At 33.7% G+C, this 19,584-nt stretch overlaps 1 protein-coding gene across 1 annotated transcript in view; it reads left to right on the forward strand.

Moving 5' to 3' along the window:
* Positions 1–2,282: 2,282 nt before the first annotated feature.
* LOC143223205 (gamma-aminobutyric acid type B receptor subunit 2-like) overlaps positions 2,283–19,584 on the forward strand; it is a 245,278-nt gene continuing 227,976 nt past the window's right edge. The window contains exon 1 of the mRNA XM_076450812.1: positions 2,283–2,908. Coding sequence (XP_076306927.1) covers positions 2,648–2,908 — 261 coding nt within the window. The 5' untranslated portion in view covers positions 2,283–2,647. The remainder of the gene's footprint in view (positions 2,909–19,584) is intronic.

Genomic DNA, 19,584 nt, shown 5'->3' on the forward strand with positions numbered 1-19,584 from the left:
TTTTTTGTGTTTAGTTGAAGTACTTCTTTCTCTCGAAACTTGTCAGCTGCATTGTTTTATTATCACTACCATTTCGCTTCACACAACACCTGGAGAAACCTTCAAATAGTTCTTGATTTATTTTTCTTTCGCTTTAAACAACTGAAACAAGAACTTTTTTTTTGGTTAAAAATAGTAATGTTGAACAGGAAGAATACTAGATTAATATTAGGTTTAATGCAAAAAAAAGTAATTTTGTACGCCTTTTTGTTAAGAGCAAATATTTCTTTTTTGTCTTTAATTAAGCGTATCTTGAAAATACAGTTGTATTGTTGGGAGCTTTTTAAAATCATTGTGGTCTTCACGTTACTATGACTTCTTTAACGGATTTTTGTATTAAACAGTCGTAATTCTTTAGCTGCGGCTCACGAATTCGTATTTATATTTTTGACAAGGTGAATACAAATGTAGAAATGTTTGTTTTGTACATGGTTTGTCTTGTTTTTATGTAGTTGTAATCATATCGCTAAAATATTCATGCTTTTACACGAATTTCTAAAATAAACCAGATGTTTGAATGGTGAAGGTTTAAGGACTGTGAAGACTGTTTAAGCTTTCAGAACCAAACACTCCATAGTCGTTCATATATACACTCTATTTCTGACTGTAAATTCGTGATATCTGACCATGCTTTCTAGCTTGTATGTACATCAGCATCGCTGCCACTTGGCCATTCCGGGATCATGATTAACTTTAAGCTTAATTTCAAAAATCATGTAATATGTTTTTCTAACCAATGTTAACAAGTTCACTATATATAAAAGCAGGAGTAAGCAATAATAGTAGTTTTTTTTTGTTTGTTTTATAGCAAAGTTACACAACAGGCGATTTGTCCACCCCCGGGGAATCGAACTCTGAATTTTAGCGTAGTCAACCCTTACCAGAAGACAAAATTAGGTTAAAGCTAAATAAAACCAACACTAAAAGCAAACAATTACTTTTATAGCAGGAAATAAGTATTTATCATGTCGTCATCCTTATCACGATTACCATAATAACTTTAATCTCGATTAGGTTCTTATTATAATAAGATTTACATTATCATTGGTCGAAAAAACCAAACAAAAACCAAACTGAATCATTCGTGGCCTGCTGGTTGGCATGCTCGGAATGAATCAAATGATTCCCTTCACACTATTGAAAAAAGAAAATGCGATCTGTTCTGTAGAGGGGCCTGGCATGGCCTAGCGCGTTAAGGCGTGCGCTTCTTAATCTGAGGGTCGCGGGTTCGCGCCCGAGTCGCGCCAAACATGCTCGCCCTCCCAGCCGTGGGAGCGTTATAATGTGACGGTCAATCCCACTATTCGTTGGTAAAAGAGTAGCCCAAGAGTTGGCGGTGGGTGGTGATGACTAGCTACCTTCCCTCTAGTCTTACACTGCTAAACATGCGAGCATGTTTGGTGTGACGGGGATTCGAACCCGCGACCCTCAGATTACGAGTCGAACGCCTTAACCCACCTGGCCATGCCGGGACTATTTTCTGGAAGAACATTGGTTAAACGTATTTCACTATTGTATAATACAGTTATTTTTATAAACCTGCACTGTTCTTTCACGATCAGTGCAGTTTCATGCTTGTGTATAATATTTTTGAAACGTTGTTAATCATTGAAAATACACAAAATTGTACATGTTATACAATATTCTAGTATGATACAAGAACAACTTCATTTTGTAAGTGACAAGATTTAAAGTTTATTTTTCTTCATGATATTTTGCTCATAGTGAAATCCAACATTAATAAGAAAGTTTAATAATGAGGGTATTTCTAATAGCGTGTGTGTGTGTGTGTGTATGGTTTTTATAGCAAAGTTACACTGAGCTATCTGTTGTGTTCACTGAAGGAAATCGAACCCCTAATTCCAGCGTATAAAATTCATAGACTCACCGCTATCCCAGCGGGGGACATCTAAAAAGTACAGAAGATGAAATAAATCATTCAGAAAAATTAATTATTGTAACGATATCATCATTGCTTTAAAAGAACACGTTTCATTAATTTAACAGCAAATAATGAGAAATATGCAATACTTTTATTTATATATACATATATATTTGTTTTAGCTTTTTCATGCGTTGATGAAGTCACGACTTTATCCACAGAAGCATTGGTCACAATAAAGTGCATAAATGGCTTTTCTTTTTTCAACTTATTAACGATTGGTTGTCAACAGCGACCTCTATGAATCTAACTTGCAAAGTCGCCTAAGGAAATCGTTACGGAGCTCAGTTTGATGGTGACTGCTATAGTTTGGCGGTTGCAAACTTTGGAGGAGCTAAAGAAAAGCTGTTAATCTGGAAGTGGTTGCCCAGTAGTTGCTATTTCTTCTGATACCTTATGAAGGTAATAAGTAAAAAAAGTATTCGGACTTAGTCATGTAAAAATACTGTTTTACGAGAAAAGAGGATTCGAAAACTACGTGGCTGTTAATTTTACTCAAATTTTATGCTAATCGTTGTTGTTAATCTATCGAAAGACAGCTAAAAAGACAATGATCGTGAACACTGTTACACTGAAAACTGGGCACCATTATACGAGTTGACAGACTCCTCGATCTGATTAAATTTAAGTGCTTGAAAGTAGGCGCTTCTGTTAAACAGAGTCACCATGTTACCAACACATTTGTTTACCGGTAAAAACAGCCACTATATTTTCTGCATCAAACTTTTGTTAACGCTTTATATGTTGTCTGCAGGCCAACGAACCGAATTGCAGATTGGTGGTTTTTTCCCGGTTAGTGCTAATCTGACAAAAGGTGCAATTGGAAGAGGAGTAATTCCAGCGGTTAGATTAGCCTTAGAACATATTAATGACTGTCCTCATATTCTTCCTGACTACAAGCTTACAATACAGTGGAACGATACGCAGGTAAGTTCACACATTTATAAATGTAAATTTGTAAGTATGGTATGAGACGTTGTACTGACAGAATTAAACAATATGTTGTATAACTATTTGGCTCGAAATTTACGTGCTATTTTTTTTTTTTTCAATAGAGATTTCTTATCATTATTGATTCAGGTCAACTATAAACATAACACGTACGAAACTATCTAATACATATTTTTATTAATCTAACGTATAAAATGTAATATACATTTACATTATTTTTTTATTTTGGGAAAAATACAGCTACAAAAAAACGGAACTTTTTTAATTGTTTTATTATCACAAAGAATAAAATGTTGTAACAATATCTTAAAAATGTCTCATGTTGTTTTTAGTGCGTAAAAGGAAATGAAAATATTTTTTTCGAAGAGTATTTACATGGAAAATTTCATATCCAGCAAAATAAAGTCTTTAATAGAAAAATTATTTGTGTTATGTCATTTTCTTGCATCATTTCTTAATAATATAAATTTTCAAAGAAAAACATTTTCATGATGTTACATTTTTAAACCCTTGGCCGATAAATTCCATGTTTCGAATCAACAAACACTTCAAGAAATAATATTTATTCTGTCATTCTAAACGAGAAAGTTTTAATTGTATCTAATAAATTTTAACACTACTGTTTTTAAAATGTTTTAACATGTTTGAAATGGCATATCTTATTTCTAAAAAGTTATTTTACAAGTTACACTTTTATGAAACGAAAATTTAACAAACATTGTTTGGAAAGATTTCCGGTATATTTAACACATCAAGTTCCGTGGCAACTCGAGTGGAATATATTCGAAAATTTGAAAAACGTATTATCCTGGTCATATAAGAACTCATTAATAATCTACAAAGTTCTTATTGATAAATACTGTTATGTTTATTAAACATTAATCGAGAAAAAGCGCTAAAAATGCTATATAATATTTTATCTCGTTGATTTAGCACATTTCAATAAAGTTCACATAAGTGCGTCTGTCTCAAGTAGATGATGGTACCAGAAGTGAATTACATTTTGCTGCTAGTAATTCCTCAGGGATCAGCTTATCTGCATCGTCTTACTATTATTATTTACTCTGCAAATAAAATACGGTTTATTTCTGATTGACGAATGGTCTTCATCCTTGATAGTTCATATCACAGTGTAACATTTTGCAATCAGAAACTATTGCATATATATTTTTAAGTAATTTTTGTGCATAACAAACAAAATAAGGAGCTGGTTTCTTGTAGAAACGTTCTGCAATTATTAGAAATAATTTTTAATATGCTAACGTTAAACTAAAACTAAATTTTAATCTATGTAATCCGTCAGAGTAACTTGAAGTATATGCTTTTGTACACAGACAAAACAACAACTATACTTAATAATATAACTACATTGATTCCATCCTTGGTAGCCCTACGTGGCCAAGTGGTTAGGACGCTCGACTGAGGGTCGCGGGTTTGAATTTCCGTCGCATCAAACAGGCTCGCCATTTCAGCTGTAGGGGCGTTATAATGTGACGGTCAAAGAACAATAAAAGGCATATTACAGATTAAACATCAGAAGTTTATTAATCTTCATATTTAGTACAACAGACACTCAGTGGAAGTGTTTGAGTTCAGAAAACAGTTAATATTGTGTATTCCACTTTTACTTTAATAACTACAGACAGTCTTTCAGGCATTGTTACAACGTATTTAATAAAAGTGTTCATTGATATTTTACTCCAAATGTCTCTAATACACTCCCATAAAGATTTTTGGAAGTAACTTTTAATTTGTCAATGTTTTGATCAATCAAACTCCAGATAAGCTCAAATTGGTTGAGATAGGGGCTCTGTGGATGACATTGTATCATTTAAATGGCTCAAGGAACTTATTTCTCAGCTAAGTAATTTCTGCATACGGTGGGTGAGTGTTTGGGGTCATTGTCTTCTTAATAGTAGAATTATTTACCAATAATACACAAACCACTTAATATATCATGACGGATCAGCATCTGGTAGCGCTTATACTTGTCCATTATTCCATCTATTTTACAAATGTCTTCTCTGTCGCTTTAACAGCCAAACACCTATCACACTCCCTCACCCCATGCTTTATGGTAGGTGGTGTACAACCTTTCTTCCACCAGACGTACAACCCACGCTTTGAATCAAATGTTTCAAACTTGAATACATGCATCATAACACCCTTTTACATTCACTGATAGTGTAGTTTTTCTACTTGTTATCAAATTTTAGTTTCTTGATAATACTTGGAGATCGAAGTAAAGTTTTTAACTGCTACACGACCAAATATTCCATTCCCATTGAGCCTTCTCAATACTGAAGATCTGGACACTTTTCTGTAATTTGGTACATGGTCGTTTATCTAATGTTTTAGATTAGTAACAGCCTTCCTTCTACTTGACATCAGTATCATTGAGTTTAGGTGTTCTGCCTTTTCCTTTCCTATTTTCAACTGTATCTGTCTTGGTCTCATGAACTATGTTGTACTTGACAGTGTTTGGGGACCATTTAAAGTTTGCAGTGACTTGTCAGAGAGTCTAATCATCATCACGTAAAGCTTTTATGCCAACTCTCTGCTCTACTGATAACTGTCTCTTTTTTTTCAGGTTTTTCGGGCCGTGGCGTGACAACAAAACTTAATAGAACTGATTTGTCCTAGCATATACCTGTACCATATGCTAGCTTCTTTTTTATATTGTTAAGACACTGCATGGGGTAACATGACAGTTATATCAGACTCTAAATTTGATCAGTTTGCTCATTCAAGTAGAACTTGTCCTTGGTACAAGTATATGGTAATTCTAAAGAATGATAAGTATTCTCACTTTGGCTGATTCACTTGTCAACAGAGATCAGTGAAATATTACCTTAGTATTGAAATTTAGATGCTGTAATATCATGGAAGAATTAATCACATAAAATAGAAAGAATGACAAAATATTCTCTTGTCCTAACGCTTTTGTACAGTAATGTACAAAAAATAATAGATTGAGGAGCTGTCTCTCAGTGAGAGAAATAACAATATTCGACCTTTAAGATATACAAGCGATCTCTAATAAAACAAGCATGAAATGAAGGGAATAAAACTAATAGATTTCTGATGACAAAATAACGCCACCACACGGAAGTGAGATAAGTTGAAAGACTAATAAAATGTTGACAACATAATGATGAAGAATTTGTTTAATTTCTTTTATTAAAATTATTGCCATTTAGTTAAGTTTAGAAATACAACTAAAACACGTGGAAATCTGAGGTATTTACTCAAAATCAATCCAATACATTTTGGGATCTGCATTTGAAAATATTTTCAGATGAATTATATTTAAAATAATTGAAATTTACTTTTCATATAATGAAATTATATACACCGCTGGCTAAAATCTTAAGGCCAATGAACATAAAGAAAACATATGCATTTTTGCGTTGTTAAATTCAACCACTTATTTGAGTAGAGCTTTGAAAGATGAAAATAAGAAAAGAGAAAATAAAAATAAAACCTTTTTAGCATTTAGTAGGGAAAATGTGAACACTATAAAATTAGCCTAAATATTAGGTGGTCAAAAGTTTAAGACCATACCAAAAGAAGTCCTAAACAGGGTAGAAAATGCCCAACAAGAGGTTTCAGTTGTGAGTTGCACGGCCGTCATTGCGAATAACTGCAAACATTTGCTTTGGCATGGTCGATATAAGCGTTTGCAGAAGGCTGGCTGGAATGTTATTCCAAGTTGTGAAGATGGCTTCACGAAGATCATGCACTGTTTGGAATTGACGTCCATTTCTATAGACTTCCCTTACCATCCACCTCCAAACATTTTCAATGGAGTTTAGTTCGGGCGAACACGCTGGATGCTCCAAAAGAAACATGTTATTCGCCATGAAAAAGTCCTTTGTCCTGTGGACATTGTGGATTGCAGCGTTGTCCTGCTGAAAGATCCAAACATTTCCACACAGGCGAGAGCCTTCAATCAAAAAGGATGCTTTTTCCAACATGCCAATGTAACCAGCTGCTGTTTGATGCCCCTGTATAACCTGAAAGCTCCATTGTTCCATGGAAGGAAAAAGCACCCCAGATCATGATGGAACCTCCCCACTGTGTCGTGTAGAAAATGTCTTCGGTGGGATATCCTTATCGTGCCAGTAACGTTGGAAGACATCTGGACCATTCAGGTTAAATTTTTTCTCATCAGAGAATAAAATCTTTTTTCCACATTTCTACGTCCCATGTTTGGTGCTTCTCAGCAACGTTTAACCGAGCTGTTTCGTGGTGTGGAAGAAGGTGTGGCCTTCGAAGACGTTTGCGCTTTTTTAAAGAGTTTTTCTCGTAGGTGACATCTTATTGTTTTTGAGCTGCATTCTGCGTCCGTAAGGGCCTTAATCTGGTTCGATGATTGGCTGGTGTCTTGCGGACAACCCTTCGAGTCCTCCTGCTCAACGCCGGCGAAATTTTCTTGGGCCGACCACTTGAAATTCTCGTTCCGTGTTCTTCAGGGTCTTTTAAGAAATTTGCAACAGCAGTTTTACTATGCCCAATCTCACCAGCGATGGCACGTAGAGAGAGACTTTGCTTTTGCAGCTCGACAATTCTGCCATGTTCAAACTCTGTCAACTTTTTCGCCTTTGCCACGATTTTACTCAATGTAACACAGGAGACATCTTTGCGAGTTTTGGCAACGCTCATGCTTGAACACAAATGACTAAATTTCGTTACATGTTTACCGATTAACGCTTCGTTTCAGTATGGTCTTAAACTTTTGGTCAGCTAGTATTTCGGTTAATTTCATAACGTTCACATTTTCCCTATTTAATGCTTAAAACGTTTTTTAATTTTATTTTCCCTTTTCTGATTTTCATCTTTCGAAGCTATACTCAAATAAGTGGTTAAGTGTAACAACGCAAAATGCATATTTTTTCTTTATGTTGATTGGTTTTAAGATTTTGGCCAGCAGTGTGTATATCTGTAAGTAATTATTTGCTTGGTTACAATAGAGAAATGTGTATTTCTCAGAAACTGTCTGAATGAGTAACAAATGTGAGTCGGATGAAAATATGTCTGAAATCATATAACCAAATAATAAAAGTAAACGTAACATGAACTTATGCAGTTAAATAATAACGATAATTAAGTGCTCGTGAAGATATGTTACGTAACCTGTATGTGATACTCCGCTTGCAGTTTCGAAATCTAGTTATGATACACAGAATTTTGTCATGCACTTAGGAAATTTATAAATTAAATTATGTTATTAACTAATAAAGTATTACTTGGTCTTTATATATATTGATAAGTAGCTTTGCCTTATTATATATATGCGTTATTAACTATTGAAGTATTGCCTGTTAGATTTCATTAGATGTCAATTATCAAGATCCGATTAATTATCTGCTGTGTGCTGTAATAATTAGATTTAATATTTATTTAGCACTTAGAAATGTTGTTATAATTACAATTATTTATTCCGTGTTACAATAAAAACACACAATATAATTAAACTTATAGTGGAAAATATAGAAACACATTAAATACATTCTTCCTTGCGTGTTTTTATCTCCAGCGCAAGAAAGTAAAAAATATTACATAATATATATCGCTTAATTATTACCACGTATGTTAACAACTTTTATATGTGTATCTCTTAAATACATATATATATATATATATATACAAGTTATACTCTTGAATTTGAGAAAATGTATGAAACGTTTTATTAACATAAATACACTGACAGAAGACAATAATAGCAACGCCATGTCTCTACTGTCATTGACTGAGAGTATAAAACAAACAATCTAGTGAAATTTATCATTCAATGATAACCAACATTCTTTCTAAAAGATAAAAAAAATCACATTGAAGTCTAAGCTGGCATTGTAAGTTTAAACTAACTAAAATACTCTAATTTAGAGTCAGAGGTATGTTAAAGATACCAGTTTTTGTCTATAGAACACCTGATGGTTTGGGCGTGGCTGTTGGAGGTTTTATATGGCTAATACTTCACTTGTATTGGTGGTAGTTATTGTAAAACTTTTTTGAAAAGTCTATCTGAGATATACATATTTTATAGTTAGTTTCTGAGGGCGGATGTGACCTGACGTATAACAATACGAACTATAGAAGCGCAATAATATAAAGTGGTTACTCAAAGGAAAAGAACAAAACCACTAACTTAAAGGTTTTAAAATTCTCTTCTCTCTAAGGAAGTTTTTACAGAGCCTATTCATGTGTTTTGTGAATACGCATTTCTTCTAGACGATAAATTTGAAAAAAAACTGTAGAATGCTCTCTAGGAGGTGAACATTAAGTCTGGTTTTGTAGCTGCGTCTTACTTTTTAAATGATTCTAGTGCATGAGCCGAAGAACATTTGAGTAAAGGTGCGTAACAAAGTTAATATTAAAAAACTGACCAGCTCTTCTATCAAGAGAGCTTTTTTACTTTCACTGTACAAAAAGTTACAAAAATATGGCCTCTCGAAACGCTCATTATTTACACTAAAATTTGTGAAAATAACATTATAAGGTATTGTAGTGTATCACGTTTAACAAATATAGTAGTTTTGTTGTAATTGTTTATATTTTATTTATGTTATAAATAGCTTTTATACAAATTGTTTTTAACACTTATAACAATTGAACGTAATGATTTATTATCTTATCTGACAAAGAAAGTAATCAGCTTTCCTGATTGGCTAATTAGAAATTCCTTTGAAAATGGGCTCTTTATTTTGTGCCCCTGTACGTTTAAACAGTATATAGAGTGTCCATAAATTATTCACCTCATTATAAGCCTTTATAAATTCTCTATAAAAGTTATCTTAAGACAGTTTGCGGCAATTAATAACACAACTCAAGAAATTTTTGTTTTAACTAAGTAAACTACCACACTTTAGTCAATAATTCAGTAAACTCACGCGAGCCTTATTGGTAGCACGCAGAACATCAAGGCAGTAGATGATTTCGTTCCAAGGGCCTGGCATGGCCTAGCGCGTTAAGGGGTGCGCTTCGTAATCTGAGGGTCGCGGGTTCGCGCCCGAGTCGCGCCAAACATGCTCGCCCTCCCAGCCGTGGGGGCGTTATAATGTGACGGTCAATCCCACTATTCGTTGGTAAAAGAGTAGCCCAAGAGTTGGCGGTGGGTGGTGATGACTAGCTGCCTTCCCTCTAGTCTTACACTGCTAAATTAGGGACGGCTAGCACAGATAGCCCTTGAGTAGCTTTATGCGAAATTCCACAACAAACAAAGAAATTTCGTTCCAAACATTAAGAAGCATGTTTTGCGTGTATGTTCTGTGAAATAAAGAACAAAACTTCTTGAGTTGTGTTATTAATTACCACAAACTGTTTTAAGGTAACTCATATTATAAAGGCCTATAATGGGGTGAATAATTTATGGACACCCTGTATATATATAGTTTTAATTGAAAACTAAGCTTAGTTCCGGATTAGATAACAAATGTTTATTGATTAACATTAAAAACAAAAATCTGGTAATCTAACGATTACATTACGTTCACAAAACAGCATTTCGTGATACAACAGACTCATAAAACCCTTGTGAACCTGGTATGAAACTGATTTCCATTCATTAAACACCTATGAACCAGGGATGAAATAAGGTGTTCAACTCATCAAATTCGCGCTAACCAGGACTTGATTTATTTGGTTTGTTTTGAATTTCCGCAAAGCTACACTAGGACTATCTGTGCTAGCAGTCCCTAATTTTGAAATGTAAGACGAAAGGGAAGGCAGCTAGTGATCACCACCCACCGCCAACTCTTGGACTACTCTTTTACCAACGAATAGTGGTATTGACCTTAACATTATAACGCCCCCACTGCTGAAAGGGCGAGTATGGTTGATGTGATGAGGATTCGAACTAGCGACCCTCGGATTACGAGTTGAGTGTCTTAACCACCTGGTCTTCTCTAACCAGGGAAGATACAATGTTATCAACTAATGAACTAAGTTATTTATGACCTCTGGGTAGTATCCTAGTGGCGCACACACCTTAAAACAGGGCTTTGATACTCGTGGTGGGCAAAGTATAGATAACCCATTGCGTAGCTTTGCGCTTAACAACAAACAAAAACTCCTGGATAAAAAGCGTATTTTGATAAATACTAAAATTGCAGTTTTAAGGGTTGTTTATTCAACTAAGGTCTAATAAATTAAAAGAAATTGTAAAATTTCTTGCAGATTCATACCCTATAAATATCAGTAATATGTACAGAGGGCTGGTGTCTCTCCTGGTAGGGTAACAAAATATGAAATAATTGTTATATTAATTCACTTTATATGCTTGTGAATTTGTTTGTCTGCAAGTACTTTTCACGGTTTTTTCAAATTAGCAGAACTAAATTTGGCAGATGATTCAGGGGGTCCTCGGAGGAGGGTTACTGACATGACATAGTCTATAGCATTTGTTACTTACATGAAGTAATAAGAGAAGATAAAACGCACCTTGAAGGTCACCCAGACATGAAGGGGATCTAATAATAGGTTTGTATTGTTGTTGAACTCGAACATGACATCGAATTTCGTGTATTTGCTTCCACTGAAATCTCGATGGCGCCAGATTTCAAACTTTGTTCATATCTTCACTTACAAGCTAGCCGGATTACACTCGTCATATATACATCACGATGTATATATTATGCGTAAATCACGGGTGAATGTCCTAACGCTTTTTTTTTTCAACTGTAGAATTCTTGTATTAATTACTGAAGTCACTGTGGGTAATGGATGAGCTTGATCAGTACTGTAGGTCTCTGAACATCGCAATGAAGTGCCTGCATTTCCTGCTAGCGTCCTTCACTAACAATAAACTTTGATTGATTGTTCTTGATATAATTTATGAATAACAATAATTAGATCCACACAACATTCGTATTGCTAAAAAGGACAAAAGCCCCGACTTTGATAATATTTGGAAATACATTTATTTGTTGTTAGGCATAATAGGCTACCTCTGGTATTAAAATCCGAATTTAACACTCTAAGCCTTCAGATTCGCCACTGAGCCACTCGGAAAGAGGCGAGACAATGACAATCAATCCATGATTTCAGATATGATTTTATTCACTTATGAAGTCATTTATATGTACCAATCTTCTCTCATTTAGAGCAGATGATAAATAAGTTTTGTTACAGTTAATGGTAGTAGTTGTTTCTTTTAGGTCATTGCTGTTTTTTGGGTTGAACAAACATAAAGGTTTGTCTTGCACAACAGCCAACGGTCACTTTTATAAACGAACTAAAGGGTTATAATGTCTAATCTGATTGTCGTAGATTTTCAATGAATTTCTTCAACGTGCTTGAACAAAAAGTTTGTAATCATTGGTGTTTTATAAATTAATACGACCACTTCTTCAACAGAAATTTACTGATAACTTTCAATTAAAGATCGATGACTTGCAGCCCTGTATAGATTTCTATTGTTTATAAATTACGCTTATTTCAGTTTGGATTTAATTCCCTCTCGAGCACTCTAACAGCAAATAGCACCTTTATCTTCTTGACAGAAGTCTGAGCACCAGATACATCCACCCACTCACGACTATTTAGACAGGCTCAGTGAGAAATACTTTTGTCTTTCCTTCCTCTCGGCCCGGCATGGCTAAGTGGTTAAGGCAGTCGACTCGTAATCTGAGGGTCACGGGCTCGAATACCCGTCACACTAAACATGCTCGCCCTTTCAGCCGTGTGGGCGTTGTAATGTTACGGTAAATCCCACTATTCGTTGGTAAAAGAGTATCCCAAGAGTTGGCGGTGGGTGGTGATGACTAGCTGCATTCTCTCTAGTCTTAGACTGCTAAATTAGGGACGGCTAGCGCAGATAGCTCTTGTGTAGCTTTGCACGAAATTAAAATCCAAAACAATCCTTCCTCTCCCATAATATTGTGTTAAATACGATGTTATCGTCCCCCCCCGTTAGTACAGCGGTAAGTCTACGGATTTACAACGCTAAAATCAGGGGTTCGATTCTCCTCGGTGGGCTCAGCAGATAGCCCGTTGTGGCTTTGCTAAAAGAAAAACACACACGATGTTATCATTTATTACTTCCATGGAACAGATGAGTTTAAAGTTCTGAAATGATCACTTAATACGTTATGTTTGAAAGATGTATTTAACTCTACGTGAAACCAGTCAACTTCCTCAAAGTGGTTATAATCCAGTGCTGTTAACTCTCTTAATACCTTTAACATAGGGATTAGAGTTCAATATTTGCTTTCAAATTTACATTATATAAACAGTCAGCTTTTATAAAGAAAGATGTTCGTGATATTACCAACGCAAACATCAACAATAAAGTTGCTGAACGCTTTGTAAAGAACCAGTTGACATCTGTATAAAATAAAGGTTCTTTCTACTGTAAAATAAACCTATTTTATTCATTCGGTTTTTAAGTCTACTAATGATTAAAATTTGTTTCTTTAATATTATTAGCACTAAAAGGAACTGTTCTTTTCAGATATCAACATTTTCATAGTAATTTCTGCCTGAAAAGAAGAGCATGTTTGACGAGTAGAATTTGAATTGGAGACGCTCCACTTGCGAGTCGAGCGCCATAACTACCAGACCATGTAAACATATTATCGCTTTATATAATCTATTACACGTCTCTTGAGTTTCTTTGAAACGTGTGAATGTCTGCTTATTGTTTAGCTACAATAGTCGTTTAATTACAAAAGTTCCCCAATAGCTCAAAGGTAAACTTGAGAACTTGTAACTTTAAAATATAGAGTTCAGTTTTTAAGATGGGTAGAGCGTAGATAACCCATCGTGCATCCTTGCTCTTAAAAATTGACAAAACACATTTTGTATATGCAGTGTCTTTATACATTTTGTACATGCAGTGTCTTTATACATTTTGTACATGCAGTGTCTTTATACATTTTGTACATGCAGTGTCTTTAAGGATTTTCAAGAATGAGAATAGTGTGAATTAGTAGTATTTCGACTTTACTATACAAGTCATATTTACTGCTAAACTCAAAGTTGTTCAGACTGGCTGGGAAACAACGAACACAGTTGTGATCAGAATATTATTTATATTTATTTACAACAACTATTGTTAAGGTGGGAACTACTTTTGCAAGCTAATAAAGCGTGATTATAATTAACTATACTGCCTCCCAAGTAGCACAACGGTATGTCTGCAGCTTTACAACGTTAGAAACGCACACATAACCTCTTGTGTAGCTTTGTGCATAACTAGAAACAAACAAACAATTGTATTTGCCATGTGACTTATGTTAAACCTATTATATTTGTAACATTATGCTGTTAATCAAGTTCCTTAGGGATTTTCAAGAATTAAAAGGCTGTGAAAATCCCAAAGAAATTAGATTAAGAACGTAATGTTAAAAATATAATAGGCGTAACGTATATTTTATGATAATAATAATTAATTACAACAATAATTTGTTGATAATATAATTAAAAGAAACTGTATAACTGTACAATGTATATTGTTAGATGGGAAGCATTGTAATTGTACTTCTTATCAATGACGGACCAAACACTTGGAAATAAACACGTTGATGTCAGATATTAATTACGTGTCTTTCGTTTTCTTTTTTCATGTAATGTTATTTTCCCAATTTTGCTGCACAATAAACGTGGTGTACATAAATCAGTGAACAAATAAACTTTATATTTGAATCCAAGTTTCACAGGACGTGTAAAAACTTTTAAGTTTAATGTACAAGTATTTCCAATTAGTCACTCTAATGGAATTCAGATAGCGTGGCGCTGTTTCTGATTTTCAAACATTGACAACAGGGAAGTAACCTACTGCTAATTTTTGTATACACGTTTATTATTTATATATTGATTAATATACATGTGATTTATCTTATTATTTAACATTATTAATATATATATATATATATATTTAAATGGTTAAATATATCATTTTTCAATGATAAGATTTTAATTTTTTAAAACTTTTCAATATTTTGGAAAACAAACAAATATTAAACATAATTTATTTTGTCTATAAAAAATTCCCAAACGTTTGCTTTGCTCAAAATTCTTCTAAGCTTCTCATTTGATCATACAAATGCTCTGAGCAACAAATATCTTGAGAAGCCCTTTATTCGAAATTACGTATATAGAATGTAATGTTTCCTGCTGGTACAGTGGTAAGTCTACGGCTTTACAACGCTAAAATCAGGCGTTCGATTCCACTCCGTGAGCTCATCAACTACCCTGATGTGGCTTTGCTATAAGAAAACACACACACATAGAGTGTAATTACTTGACTTTAGCTATTTTCAAAACTTAGCTTCGTTACTAATTATTCGGACTGCATCCTGCAAACATAATAAAATAGTAACAACAAAGGCTGTAATGATAAAAACTTAACAGAGAATGAAGATTCTGTGGGATTGAGAGGAAAATTCTCGAAATAATCGATAAATGCGTTATTTACAGAAAAGAATTTTCAGAGCTGTGCTAAAATAAAAGTTGAAACTTTTTCATTTTTTTGCGAGTTACTTTAAATAAATGTTAAAAATGATGTCATGAATTTTAAAAGAGTTTTGTAATAAAAACAGCAGAGATATAGCAATAATTATTATTTTTATTAAAGTAACATAGCAATGGGTTATGGTATTTTAAAAAGGTTATTTTAAAGCACTTGAATGGTGCTTACCAGTCGTTACAGAGTTGGGCTGTCTCTTATCACCTAAAATAACAACAACTTTATCTATATTGTTAACTTTATCGAATCGATTAATTTAATTTTAGGCATTTCTGAGCTGGAAGGATGTATCTGTTATTGTAAACAAAGTATCTTGGCTACGTTTTTGGTCGGAAACTATGATAACCACACCAGACGAAGGTCTTGTTAGGTAAGATAGACAAAATACTAACAAGAGTGTTGAGAATTTATAAATTTATCTGTTTTGAATTTACATCAGTATTCACTATCCATATCTGACGAATAAATAACAAATTCTAACAATTAATTTGAATAATACAGCAAGTTATATAAATAAAACAAAAATCGGCCTAGAAATGTAACTATTTTCCTTTAAGACCACTAATTGGATACACGCTTGGAATATTTCTCAAAATAAAATTACCTGTTTTACATTTGTAGTTTTGATTTTTAAATTAATATAGAAGACTAATGGGGTGGTTTGTATTTTCAATAAATGATATCTTTTCAGCACTGATATTATGTTGGGTTACGCATTGGTTGGATTGTCTAACTATATGTCTTTAATTAGCAATAGTTTACTTAATTTTTCTCGTTTATTTATTTTTCTAATTTTTGAAAACCAAGTGATTCGAATTATTATTTGTTTATTTTTTTTATGGAATTGCTATTAATGCCGTTGCTTCGTTAGATGGCTTTGAAACTATTCAACGAGAAAAGTGGTTCTTTCTAACTGTATAACGTCCCATCTGAGACTTCACCTTAAAGGTTGTAATGAACTTTCTAAAGTGGTGAGAAATCTTACTACAATTGATATAGCATGTATATATTCATATATATATGTGTATGACCCAAATAATATATAAACTGTGGCGCCATCATTTGAATGGCCACAAAACCCCATAAACAATTTCTCACTTTGCTTATTCAAGGTTCTGACAGGTAGGAAAATGGCTGTGGTATGTGCTAGAATAACTTGTTTATCACAGAACATAATTTTAAACAAAAATATTTTTCTCGCAACAATAACATGAATTTTATTAGGACTGTATATGATGGTTTGTTATATCTTTATTGATATAATTTGTAAATGTAATACTTAAAATGGAGTTCTTAAAAACTGCTATTTTTTAAATAAGGGGTAGCACTTTCAATGTATAAAAAATATTGCATTTTACATCAGCATAATTCGAACGTTTTTTCGGTGTAGCACTTTCAAGAACACTCATTTTTCAGAAAATGTTTACTTTTTCTAATTTTTATTAATGAAACATAAATACTACGATTAGTAATTAGTAGTACAAACATCCGCTCGTAGGGCGGTGTTTCTGGTAGTCTTAATTTCACATGATTAAAATATTAGGTAGTCGGAGCGAGGTTCATGATAATAATATTTTACGTTTTATTTGAATTACGTATTACTTTATTTTTCAAGTACATGCTTTTAACTCTATGAATTTATTATTAAATTCCCTTTTACAGAAGCTTATTAAGATATTAGAATAATCTAAGTTATCTTTCAACAAGAAATTCTCATAGGAAAGCCAAAATTAAATTGATTACCACGAGATATATTTTACTGGCATATCTGTGAACACAACTGCATATAGTATTATTTTAAAATCATAGTCTAAGTACAAACAAAAACGAAAGAATTTCCATGTGCATAGCTATAAAAGCTCTGTTCATGTTTTACAAAAAAAATATATCCTCAAAAGTCATAATTCTGTACTCTCTCTCTGTGGATGGGGGTGGATGAGGCCAAGTGGATAACATGCAAAGTTGTCGGTCGAATAGTTCAAGCTTCGAGTTGTAATGTCGCTGAACACACATTAACCTTTGCATTATAAAAAATGATAATAAATCTTTTGTGATGACAGGTTCTACTGCCAGGAATTCTTATATCTGGCCAGTAGTTCAAAATGGTGGAAGGACTACTCCTAAACTCTAGGGCCTCAAATCTGGCTGTTTAGCCCATGAGCGCAAAAGTTGACGTTCAAATTTAAGAACACTATTCCACTTCTGTCCCTGTGCTAGAATAAAATTCCAATCAAATTATTCATTTTCTCACTTTATTGTTTGTTTTTTTGAATTTCGCACAAAACTACTCCAGGGCTATCTGTGCTAGCCGTCCCTAATTTAGCAGTGTAAGACTAGAGGGAAGGCAGCTAGTCATCACCACCCACCGCCAACTCTTGGGCTACTCTTTTACCAATAAATAGTGGGATTGACCGTCACATTATACGCCCCCACGGCTGGGAGGGCGAGCATGTTTAGCGCGACGCGGGCGCGAACCCGCGACCCTCGGATTACGAGTCGCACGCCTTATGCGCTTGGCAATGCCAGGCCCTTCTGACTTTAAAACGTCACAGAATATTTAGCATTTGTGAATACACGATTTGAATAAACTAATTTCTGAGAATCAATATAATTATAATCCATGCATCTAAGTGTTCATTCTTTAACATTTCACAACTTTGCAAAGCAGAGGTATGTGGATATTAACTGGAACATAATTTGCATTCCAAACTTGAATGCGATCAATAAAATGTTTAATATTGTCTCATTCCTAACGTTCTCTACAGAGCAAACCCGAATTTTAACTTCATTGTAAATATATAAGGGGGGAGACATAGAAACATAATTCTATACGTGCAGTATAGAAACATTTACATTTTTTGAAAAATTAATTACACTCATAAATGTCTTAATCTGGTGTCTTGTGTCAGTTTATCAGGCAGTATGTCTTCTGAGCGAATATGTGTTTATTAAGAACATTTATATTGCACCAAGTCTCTAATGCTTTCAAATTGAATTTAGAAAGAGATATTAGGTTCATTAACTTAAGATCTATGCATTACGATTCTTCTATATAACTTTGCTATTTGAGAAAACATATAGTCTTCGGTTTTAACACCGAAATGTAATTAAGCGGTAACTAAAATGTAATTGGATTACACTGAAATTAAATTATTTTTAGAAAATAGAAACGTTATACCAAATTGATTTATTTGACATTCTGCGTAGGTAGATATCCGTTATCATTGGAACACTTTAACACGTATTGCTTTATTAGGTGACAGTTACATCACCCATTTTGCTGGTGTAACTGATCTTCGGAAGTATTTAATAATAGTTTTATTATAAAACTGTCATTTTGATTTCAGTGTTTAGTTGTTTCATTTCGTTCCATTTCGATGTTTAAGAGAACCCTAATAATTCTCTTATATGGCCATTCTAGTAACATGACAAGAGCGCAACTAGATCTTTGAAATTCTTTGTACTTAAATTCATTCAATCAGATACTAAATATGTTATAAATTCAGCCAGTATACAAGATAGGTTCGAATTATTCAATATATTTTAACCACAGGCTTTCTTGATCTGCATGTTTGTGAAATTGATTTTTTTGTTTGTTTTTGTTGAGCAGAAAGCTAATGAATGGGTGAACCTGACGATGACCGAAGAAGGTCGAAACGTTGTTTGCTCCTCTACGTAAAAAAAATTTCTCAACCCAAACGAGCCGTTTTCACATAAATAAATGGGTTATCTGCGTTTTTGCTCTTCAAGAGTATCGAAATATAACTAACCATCAGAAATATGTTTCTCCAAGTGCTTGGCCTACCTAGATATTCACAATTTTCCTTACCTATTTTAAAACAAAAGCAAATCTCAAATCATATTTACATGTTTCGCTAAAAATAACTGAAATAAATACAAAAAGTATAATCCTGCTTGCCATTGAAATTACTGACATAAAAAATGTAAATTAAATTTATTATTATTATTTTATTGAACACCGGCGGTCTTATTTGTTCACTGCATTGCAAAGACATAAAAGTTCCTGAGGGGTAACAACAACAATAGGGCTTATACGTCGACCCCACCCCCCAAACACATCACTCCTCTGGTAGCTTTAAGAGTAGATGCAAAGTATGGTGACAATCGATTTGCTGTTAATTAGTCAACAAAATGCACGTGTTAACATCGGAGCCCTAAGGAG

Source organism: Tachypleus tridentatus, chromosome 8, assembly GCF_004210375.1.
Source record: "Tachypleus tridentatus isolate NWPU-2018 chromosome 8, ASM421037v1, whole genome shotgun sequence".
NCBI classification, from domain to species: Eukaryota; Metazoa; Arthropoda; class Merostomata; order Xiphosura; family Limulidae; genus Tachypleus; species Tachypleus tridentatus.